This window comes from Paralichthys olivaceus, chromosome 7, assembly GCF_024713975.1.
Source record: "Paralichthys olivaceus isolate ysfri-2021 chromosome 7, ASM2471397v2, whole genome shotgun sequence".
In the NCBI taxonomy this organism is placed as follows: Eukaryota; Metazoa; Chordata; class Actinopteri; order Pleuronectiformes; family Paralichthyidae; genus Paralichthys; species Paralichthys olivaceus.
In genome coordinates, this window is record NC_091099.1 from 17438220 (window position 1) to 17449906 (window position 11687).

Below are 11687 nucleotides of genomic sequence, written 5' to 3' on the forward strand. Positions count from 1 at the left end.
GCCTGCACAAGAAATGGTATGAAGCCAAGTAAGTGATTATTTTACAGACCTAAAAATTAACTATGACTAGTTCGGCTATTAGGTAGCAGGAAGATGACAGTGGCAGACAAGAAGTAATATCTATCAGTGGAGCTACGGTATCAAGCTGTTTAAGAAGTATAATATTATGGCATTAGAGCATTATGCAAGTATAAAGGTATAAAGTATTCATAGTTTTGTTCGAAATACAGCAGGTTCAGTGAGGTCAGTAGAAACTGTGTTTAGGTGGTGCCTTTTAATTTTTCCCAAAGCTTTGGGCTCCACAAATTCATCTTTACTCACCTTAAACATTTGACATGTTTGCAGACAGTACCAACTCCAAAAACCTACGATTGATTCTGTCAATAAAGCACTATTCTACTCCCTACTGCAGCCGGCAGACTGCCTACAGACAATATTGATGAAGTCCTTTTTCTGAGCTTCCACATACAGCCCTGCGAGGTGGCAGCTAATCATGCTCAGAGACACCCCGCAGCAGCTGAAGACTCATTTGGAGCTACGACAGTTGCATGCTTACTGTTGCACCATCCATAAAAACAGGTGATTTATTTGAACCATGTGTCTGTCCTGTTGAGCTCTGACCGCGCAAGAATGTCAGCGACACCTTTGCTGTGCCCATAATAGAAAGCCAGCTAATTTGTCTCCTAATGTACATGGATTTTGAAAGCTCAGCATCGTGATACTCATCCTTCAATCTCCAGGCGTCACACCAACAGCACATCATGTGATTTTGTTATGTCATCACTGCTTATGGCAAACAATTTCTTGATTCTCTTCACTGTTTGTGGGCAGTTGCCTTTTTAATATACAATGGCACATGACATGTCAGTTAAATTATCACATTAATTAAAATATTGATCAGACAAGCCTTTTTTGAGGGTAATTACACATTGCTGAGCCGCTTCCTGTTTTGAGTTACAGAGTGAAACTTGCTTCTTTGCTTTGAACCGTTTTGGCAACAAGCAGCACACTGTTGTCATGCTTTATTGGGGCTAAAAAAATGTCAAAGATCACACGGAGATGTAATGCTTCGGGGAAAGAAATCTGTCAAATGAAACAGCTGCTTGCTAGTAGTACTCTCAAAAAGATAACGAGATGTTTCTTTTTTCAGGAAACCAATGGCCTTATAAGCTGATTCACCAAGACACAGAATACTCTAATGCCTCGGTAATATCTTTGACATCTGTCACGCTCGATGTAAAGGCTTTCTCTTCTAACTCCATGTATTTTCTTCACAGCACAAACAGTATTTGTTAAGTTGAATAAGGTTTCAGGGGTTTGGAAAAAAACTAGACCTGAAGTTGTGACTTGAAAACTGGCCACAGAAAAAAAGGAGACTGATTTGCTGTAGGAACCTTGAGCAAGATTCATCGAGACCCATGGCCTAGCTTTGGGGAAAAAATTATAATGAAGAATGGATATCAGTTGAGGAGAGAAAAGAAGACTATGCATTACTTGATTTCTATACATGGTGGTCTGCCCTAATCAGCACACTATGGTTCTGATTATAAGTTGTTTAGGTTTTTCCTCCTGGTGTTAACTCCAACTCAGCTCAATATGGCTTGATTTCATTGTTGAATTTTTCCTGATGAAGACAGACATGTTCAATCAGCCTCTGAATGGGCAGCATGTTAACAGACGGACAGCATCTGATGACGAGGTCCACCCCATTAGGCCCATAATCACACCAAGTGTCCCTGGTGATTATAGATGACGTTACTAAAATAAAGCTTGTGTGAACGAACAATATAGTCTCACATCTCCACAGCGGTATGGAAATAGGCCTGACTGTACCCATTATTCTGCAAGGGGAAAACCACTATGGCTTGCTTGTATTTCTTTAAACCAATTACAATTGTCATGGACAGCAAAAAAAATGTTGAGGGAACTTAGGTGGAGCATTTGCACGAATGAAACTCAGTTCAGACCTTAATCTTTAAGCCAAGGTTCGTTTCACACCTTGGTTTTAGGAATAGCCAAAATGTTTCCTTCACTTCAATGTGCCTGAATTGTCTGCATTTGTTATTATTCATTTCGAGCTAATTTAACTAGTCTACCTACTGTCTATGCTACTTTCATAGCATATTGCACCACACAAACAGTGGCGTTGGAGAGACACTCACAGCATTTCTTAAATACATGCGCACATTACGAAGCAAAATTCTTTCATGACAGTAATGAAACGGACACCACTGCTATTTTCAAATACCCTGGGATACCATGTTAGTGCCCAACCCCATACATGATCCCAATCTTCATCAAATCTTTCTATTTTTAGCAAGTAAGTTTACCAGCTTGGGGGTTGCTCTTGTTTCTCATAAAGGACAGGATTTTAAAGTCAGTATCCGGAGAGCAACAGGGAATGAGACTGCAGCCTAGAATAGGCGCCCAATGGCAGGCTTATATCCACAGTCTACATGCAATGAAATAAACTCTGCTCACACCTCTGTCAGCATTAGATGGAGCATGAACTTAACTGTACAGGTGGAGCTCACCAACATCCTTAACAAGGATTCTCAAATGAAGAGTCAAAGTCCACTAAAAGCAGCAATTAGGCTGTATTACTTTAACAGCGTGTGCTTACCACAGACTTAATCATCCATTAGCCTAACCTATTAAAGGCAGAAGATCGATAATACACTACCCCCCTCCCGTAACATATCATTTTTTGCTTTCAATTTATGTCTACAAATAAGATATGTCTCTATGGTTGTGTCCAAAAATCCCTCCATCATTCCCTTCTTCCTATAAAAACACTCAACATTCCACAAAAGTGAGCAGTGAATATGATTCCGTGAAATTTCCCTCCAGATCAATAAAGCATCTAGATTCAGATTAAATCTACAATTAAATTTTCAGACGCATAAAACTTGGACATTACATCATAGGAGAGTGTCACATTTTTTCCTTTTATGATCTCCCACTGCTCAATATGATGCAGTGTTACCCCTAGGATGTTTTTAGCAATGGGGTGGTCCGGCCAACTGCCCTAATCCATTACTGCCACTCCTCACATGTCCACTCAAAAGGTCCTTTTTTAAAGCCAATCAGCTGATTCCACCTCATGTGAACTGCAGCCACAGACTTACAAGCACACTGACATGGTCAGTGAAGTATCTCGATAACATGATGCAACTGATATTCAGTTTCAGAATCACAGGCTTAATTATTTTGCTGCATCAAAATACAACTGCTGACTTGACATTGGTTAATAACTTAACAGTCAAGTAGGACTGACAAATGTATGGGCATCGTGGGTGTATCTGGTATTACATAACTCTGTTCTAGAATATCATTTTGTTTGCAAAAGAATTTGCTCAACCTTCGATCACACCACCCCACACTTGCAGATAGGGGACATGATTAGGAGCCTTCCCAGGCATGTTGCAGTTCTAGGACAGCCAGTCTAGTAATTATAGCCGCGCCAAGCTAGCAGCAGGGGCAGAGAAACAGGTGACAGGCTAGATCAGAGTCCTCCTACTCTTGGCCTTCAACATCTGGTTGTATGGCACTCTCCCACCACCGCCACCCTCAGAGCAAAGGAAGAGAACAGCTGTTCTGAGCAGCCCCCGGACCCTGTGCCAAGATCCTACACTTCACACAGATCAACAGCTCCCCGGCCACAACAAAAGGGATCACCGAGACGCTTAGCTTACTGACACAGTACTATGGCCGTGTTGGCTGCCAAAGGATCCCTCTAAAGCCCTGATAGTCACTCTCACTGTCAACAATCAGAGGGATAAATCAATCAAATACAGCAAGGGCAAGATCTTATCACCAGCTCACTGTTTTCAAATTACACACGAGATATTATCAGAAAACACAATTCAACATGTGAAATATTATTGAACTAATGTTTAAACCAATCATACATTTCCACAAGAAATCGAAATGTCATACTGTGGTATTAAGCAGGCATGCAACTAAAAATGTATTATTCTTAAATATATTTTCGGATATAATTAACTGTCTGGTCTCAAAGGTTTTTTTAAAACAATGAAAATGAGCCTTCACATTTCACAATTTACAGTCACTTAAAAGAATCCTCCCAATTAAAAAGTTAGTTAATTTAAGTAGTTGTCCAATTTCAAGCAAGAATACAACCATCAGAGGTTGAGATTAAGCTGCATTTCTTGATCCTACATTAAATATAAGTTAATAATTAGGAGTTGTCGGTCAAATAAAAGAATATATTTAATGAGGTCATCTTGGGTATATTTCACTGTTTGGTGACTTTTATAGATCGATCAAATTTACAAAAACGGCAGGTTAGAATGACTTTAGTTCAACAATCTGAATAGTTTAAATATCACTTTTACGAGAGACCAAGGATCCATTTTGCTGCACGAAAAAAAGTCACAAGTGGTCAAAGTGCAAACATTTGAATTTCAACCAATCTTGTAAAAAGCGAGCAGTGGGTTTTGTAAATGTTATTGTGAACCAGGACGAGCTGATGTTATGTTGAGAGGACCCAGGCTATAATATGGACCTCTGTGCTCGGTCTTTTCCTCCCTTGTTTACATGCCCTGTCACAAGATTCCCATTAATGGCTCAATAATGTAGGAAACCACGTGTTCGGTGCCGTTAAGTAAGCACTCCACATTCAACATGGAGGGAGGGGGGGCACCAGTGCCCGAGAGCTGCGGCTAACGAGGGGAGCTAGTTCTGCAGCTAGCACAGACGGTGTGTGTGCATTGACACCAGGTCCACTAATGCTGTTGATTTAAGCAAATAAAGCAGAAAAACAAACTGCTGCTTAGTCTGTAACGTTGTGTATTACAAACAAACTCCAGGCAAAGTTAACACGGAAACTCCTGAAGCCACTTCCTATCTCAAACCCCTCATTACCCACCAATGTAACACCTACCGTTTGCCGCCGATGTAAACGTGCCCACTTGTAAATAACTACCGACACAACACCGCGGTGCTGTGTGCGAGCAGCACCGATGATAACACACCCCGGGCTGCTGCTGTTTGAAAGCTAATCGATGCTGCTTTTTCTGAGCCCGATATCGAAATGTGTGATGTCCGGAAGCACATGTCACTTGACTATTGTGGCGCCGTGCAAACTGCGTTTCCCCCCCCGGAACCTCTGCGAGTAACACGAGTTCGCCCCACCGCGGGCGCTCGGTCGAACCCGGTGGGTTGTGTGATAATTATGAAGTCGATTTCAAACATGGCCACATGTGTTATCTTGTAAGTTGAGCGAACTACCCCCAACTCGCAGGTGAGCGTAGCGTATCATTAGCAACATTAGCATCCCGGTTAGGCAGTGAAGCTAACGCTAGCTAACTCCCAACTCGCCCTGAACTGTCTCCTGCGTGCGTGTGTTTTAGCTTCCCCTCGAAAAAAACAAACCCTGTCCTCCACGGCACAGCTCGGTGGTTGGGTTACTTACAGCGAATCGCTCGAAGCCATTAACCGACTTTCCGTCAGGGGGTGGAAATCCATGTTGAACGCAGAAGTCATGCTCTGAACGCCGTCTGTCTAACAATGAAAGGCGACGTGCGCTCCGCTCGCTCTCAAGCGGCTCGACAACTCCTGCGAGACGGCGAGAAGACGAGGCAGAACAGGTGCAGGGAGGGAGGGGGTGTCCTCCTCAAAACTGCATGAGAGAGCCACTGAGAGGCGGCGGTGGTAGTGGGTATGTGCACCGGTGGTATCCGCCTTTATTCCTTCCTCCTTATTTCTCCCTCTCTCCGTCCCCCGGCTGAAATAAACCCAGAGACACGAGTGTGACTCTGCACAGCGAGCTGCAGCAAAGCAGAGGCGTGGTCTGCCTCTCCAACAAAAGTCTGAATCCACGCTGCTGCTGCTGCTGCTGCTCACTGAGCTGCTACTCCCACGTAAATTCACTGTAATGTCTCCACGGGGACCTGCACATGGTCATCCACGCCGATCTCTTTGCAGATTCTGATGTTTAAAGTCCTGCAGCATCACCACAACAACCTTATAAAGACCCCTACACCATCTCCAGACAAATACCAAAACGCACATGAGGAGAAATAGAGCCTGACTATGAAGGGAGGTGAGCCTGTGGATGAGTCAGGGATCTTATCCTCCTGATTAGAGAGACATTTATCGTTCATAGCCGAACTCACCATCCGATGCGATATGTGATACAGCGATGACCCTAATGTCACGATACAGCGATTCTGCGATAATCGACAATCGTATAATGATACTTTACGCTATCTGTCAAACTGAGGAAAACAAAATGCCCCTAAGATGGTAAAGTCAATTTATTCACTGCAATTTGTCTTAGTGTCTTGTTAGTCTTTCACAAACCCACATGTGCCATCATCCCATTGTAAAGTGTCCCACTCCTATTATATATAGTAATGAGGTCATCGGCATAGAGACTAACTATGTTGGTCCTGTTTACATATTTCCCCAGCAATCTAATTTAGGCACCTGACCATTTTGTTTGAATAAATGAGATTATTATTATTTGTGAGACAAAAAGTGAGATGGTTAAAATGCACTTTTTCTTGCTTTCTCCCCAGGGTCAGAGGTCATGTTCCCCTTTGTGCATGGCTGCTGTTGCCCTGGGGGAGCGGGAGCCATGTCTCCTTTTGTTGAGCTGGACTTGCAGGCGAGGCCTCTACACTTGGGGGGAAAGGTAGAGTGTGGGGGGGGTCATTGTCAAGTACTGTTTGCCTTTAGCAGAGAGGCAGGGTGGTAGTGGTGGCGGGGACTCGCCTAATTATCAAACCATTCATTACCGCTCCAGCAGCTGCACAATCCAAAAATATTATTCATAGCGAGTGTTAAGAAACATCCCATTTGCGAAATCCGACTTAATCCTTGTATCCATAGCAATTTCAAGGCAACCTGGCATCGGCGCAGAGTGTGCTCTATATTAAATGGTGACTAAAAGAGGTTTGTATGCATAATGAGCTATGCGACCTATTTTGCCATATACATGCAGACAAGCCCACAATGCAACATGCATTACCATTTAGCCTGAGGGGATGCTATAAAAAGGAAGTGTAAACCTCTCTGGAGAATCAGGTTTCATTAAAATGGAGGAAAAATACAATAATGTCATCCCATCTTCAGCATCCACATATTTCCTTTGACTCAATTAGGTCTCAGGGGACCTTCTTGAATAGATTTGTTAAGAAGTAAAGCAGGATTCTTGTAAATAGCTGCCCTGTTTTCCTCATGGGTACATACAATATATACAGGGCAGTGCATTATGTCATTGCAACAATTTATTTTCATATTTTGGCATCTATCTCCTTGTCATTTCTTCAGAGATGTTTACTGGAGCGGATTCCAGTGGCCGTTACCTAGTTGCCGGCACCTTCGAATACTGTTCTTAATCTGAGATTATTACTACCATAATCCTATCATAATCCCCCACACGTACCATGCTTTTGTTGTTTACATCAAATATTTTCCCCTCGTGCAGTGGAGACGGGGTCCTGCGGGTCAATCGTCATTATCCTGCATTTAAATTTTGCACCCTTTCATGTCAAGCTGCGCAGTATAAAAATAGGCCAGCGTCAAAACCCAAATGGGTCACGCTGTGTATATTTTTGAACATCAACTTGGAGTCACGCTTTGTGTGAGCTCTGCCTCTCCTGACAGCGTTTGCAGAATGGCGACCAACTACAAATGGAGAAAATGGAGAGAGGGAACATCATCATATCATGGTTTCTAGAAGAAATCTACTGTGTCAAGATGAACTGAGCACATGAGATACCACCCTCTTATCAATGACCAGTTCTCCTAAATTCATGCAAGTTCCACAGTGGATATGAATGTTTCTTCTTGTTCTTTTACAGATAGTAATTATGATTTGTTGTTGCGGCCCCGGGCTGGTTTCAGTAGATATCTAATCAAACTGTGTTTTTCAGTGGCCTGTGCAATCCAGAGACAAACACCTGCATCACTGACACATTCACTTCTTCTTCTTTCTTTATTGTGGATGCAAACATCTGAGCCCCTGTGGAACTTTGAAGGGAAGAGGAAGGTACATTTAATAATGTAAGATGTAAGTGATTGATTCTTTTTTATTTAAAAAAAACTAAAGCACCACTTGTGAACTATTTGTGTCATAGGAAGATGGGATTGATTTGAAAAGCCTGATTCAACAGATTTCAACACATGGTTTTTGAATTCCAAATATGTATGTATGTATATATATATATATATATTGGGACACCAGGAGAAGCCTACCCCTCTGCCCTTCCCACAGTCACAATCACAGCAGGAAGAATGCCTCCACTGGAAACAATACATCCTATGACAATATCCAGCCTAGACAAAGAGGCAGTCCAAATACAGGCTGCTCTACAAAAGCTAGCCCAGATTTGAGTGAGGGGCCAACCCCGACGTACCTCATAGGCAGGTCCTCATTCCTGACAGAGATCCCAGCTGCAGAGGGGGGACAGCGCATGCTGTTGGCATACAAACTCTGCACCAGAGCCAGCTCAGAAGAGTGTTCCAACATCGGTGCTCTGGAAAAATCCACCCGGTGTAATGGACACTTTCTTCTCTTTCCCTGTGTTTCTCTCTCTTTCTCTGTCTCCCGCCCACTCTTTCTCCTCGTTTTAGTGCAGCAGAGCGGCACCCACCCCCTTTGCTGACTGGCGTGGCTGAAATAATCCTCTCTGACAGCTCATCATGCGCTAATGCATTGTGTTGCCTGCGGCAGCCCAGTTTGCAGGCTGTAAAGCTGTGGCTGTAGTAGCCCCCCTGCGCTAATTGACACCCATATTAGGGAAACTTAGGGAAATTGGACGTAGATGATTTATTCCCACTGTCAGATAGGGACAAAATTAGAAGCAGTGGCCACAAGAGTTCATCCACAAGTTCTGGTTTTGTGGCATGTCTCTGTGGGTGGTAACATGTGAAGTGCTACACATAAAGGTCAAAGTGAGGCACACTCCTGGAAATAGGTTTACCAAACCCAATCGCCTCATAACTGAGCCCATTATAATTGATATTTTCATTAATGAACAGCTCTCATACTGCAGGTAAACACAAACATCTCCTGTCCAGCTCATGTGAGTCGATGGGTGACAGGTACAGAGCTTTCCATGACAATCTCATGACATCATTACTCTGGAGTATAAAGATAGCCTGCCAGGACATAAGCAAACATTACAGTCAGCATGCACTGTCACTGGAGCTCACTATCAGGCTGCAGTCAGTCTACGCTGGGACTGAAATACCTGCAGTGGTTTGAAGATAATTTTACTGCCTGTGGTTTCAATGATGCATGTTCACCTGTGAGTAGACCCACAGCTTCATGCACACACACTCAAATGAGCTCTATAATTCTGCAGAAACGTGCGGTGGGAATTTGTTCCATCAACAGAAGGCAGGATTCCGAACACAATGAAGAACCTTTTACAGCAAAGAAAAATGTCATGTTTATTTGCTGTGGACCAAGTTCATTTGCATTAGACAAAGCTCATTTGCCTACCTCCCATGAGCCACACTGTTTTTGAAGGTGCTCAACATTGGTGAACTTATCATCATCTCATAACCAACACACTTCAAACACCACCATCATCTCATCCGATTAAAAATTAAAGAGCAATTTGTCTCGATTTTCTTTGTACAGAACCCAGGAGAAATTAAATCTAGGCCTTGTTGTCCCATAGGTGCTGTGTCCCTTCAGAGCAAACCTGACATTAAGTAGGAAAGTCATCTGAAACAGGGTCATGTCAGTGTGTGCTGCTATCAGAACAGTCGACGGGGCCAGCGTGAAGAAGGGACTCCGCTTCCTCAAGTCGTGGCACAACTCCTCTTGGTTTCTGCCCCACATTCTTTTCTGCTGACATGAATATTTTAAAACATTGATGTTGAAAAGCAGTTCTATATGACTGCTTAATATTTCTGTCAGTGCCACAGGAGTCACGTAGAGCACAGAATAACAGAGGGGGTTTCTCTCTCTGCTGATCCACACATATGTACAAGCATTGAAAACCCTCTGCAGTAATGTTTTACAGTTAATTTATGTGAAAAGCGGTTAGAGAAGTCAAATAATACAAAAGAAATGTGAGAAAATGACATGCTCTCAAGATTCTGCAAAGCAGGAAGTGAATGCAGCAAGGATGCAATATTCTATCAGCCACTTCCTGTGCACATCTCGGAGCCTCTTAGCTCAAGCTGCACTTGTGCCTGTCGTGCAATAAGTCAAATAACAGCCCTGCAGGTGGTCTCATGAGGAGTGAAAGCAGCCATTAGCTTTCCCTTTTTACCACTTTTCCGGTCCCTGGGGACTGACTGCATGAGCAAATGCCGTCTGTGTTATTGTGGCTTAAAACTGAAACTGTCACAACTGGGTGCACATTGGGCACTGTAGCACGCTTGAATGCCAAGGACCGTTTGCACGAGTTTTAACATTAAAGTAAAGAAGTCGTTTGTCATTTTCAATTTGAAGAATGTCACCTGTGTATGTGTAAATAAGCAGCACACGTTGATATCATGCTAAAAAGGCAATGTAAGATAATAAAGATTTTCATTTTCTCTGTAAAGAAAAATATATATAATCCAGCACCTGCTAACAATAAGATGAGCTTGACACCAGACAACAGAGGGAGGGAGGGAGGGAGGGAGCCACTGCAACCATGAGTGAAGTTAGTGTTTTTACATGAGACACTATTCAATGGATCTGTAACCTTTTGATCTTTAATTCTGTCCTTTTGTTAAAACTACATTTTTATTTTTGACATAATTTATCATGAAGTCCTTAACCAGCGATTAAACATTCGGTATTTCCTGTTCTTGACATTTTGTGAGTGGATGCATTTCATGTGGTAAAAAGCTGCACCACATTGAAATGACAGTTTCTTTTGCATGGACAGGAATCATTTCACTTCCCCTTTCTTCTCTTGTCTCGCATCACTTTTTCCACTTCCTCTTTAATGTAGGGTTATTGAAAGACAATGAGTTGATTACCGTAAACACACACGCATGGGCAACATCCACTCAAAGAGAGAGAGGTGGAGTTTAAGTTTAAAAGGCGAATAAGTAAAGGAAACTTTCCATATTAAAATCTAATCAGGCATCTGTATATGAGCAATGTGTTGTATCTGAGAGTGCGAGGATTATTCTTATTCACTATGAGACAATAACCATGCTCAATAAATAAATGCATTGAACACTCGTTGATCTGGTGAGCCACAATCCTCCACAATCGAAACAGGGCATAACTACAATATTACTTTACCAAATCTTTCAAAGCTGTCTTGAGAAATTTAATGTATACATTCATTCCGCGGCACAATGATTATGAAAATGAAATCCTCTTGGCTTTATGTATTTTAATCTATTCTGTTTATCCCTGAGTTTGAGAAGTAAAAATCATCATCATAGATCCAATAGATTCCTGCCCTACAAACGACAAACTGAATTAATCCTGGTATAGTCGTGGGTTCAGATCTTAATCTGAACAGCCTATTAGAACTCAGCCCTCACCATCTCAAGAAAATGAACGTCCCAACAACATCTATTAAAACTACTCTGTGTCTTTGACCTCAGTAAATGATAAAACATTAATGGGCTTTTTCTCATGTTTTTCCTCGTAGCTCTGTCAGAGAGCAGCAGCTCATTCAGAACACCACTGCTCTACCAAAGAATTCATGTTGAGGTGCTGCTGCTGCTTGTTTATAAATCATTCAATGGTT

At 42.4% G+C, this 11687-nt stretch overlaps 1 protein-coding gene across 24 annotated transcripts in view; it reads right to left on the minus strand.

Annotated features, from left to right (window-relative positions):
• LOC109624358 (CUGBP Elav-like family member 2) overlaps positions 1-8647 on the minus strand; it is a 30252-nt gene extending 21605 nt beyond the window's left edge. For 9 of the 24 annotated variants that reach the window (XR_011243404.1, XR_011243403.1, XR_011243402.1 and 6 more), the window contains exon 1: positions 8388-8647. Coding sequence is in view for 11 of the 24 variants with exons in the window: in XM_069528096.1 (XP_069384197.1) it covers positions 8388-8500 (113 nt within the window). In the remaining 13 variants the exon portion in view is untranslated. Of the gene's footprint in view, positions 1-4906; positions 5064-5437; positions 5835-8387 lie in introns of those variants that run through there. The other 15 variants (XR_011243408.1, XM_069528101.1, XM_069528100.1 and 12 more) reach the window with 10 other exon arrangements.
• Between the last annotated feature and the right edge of the window lie 3040 nt (positions 8648-11687).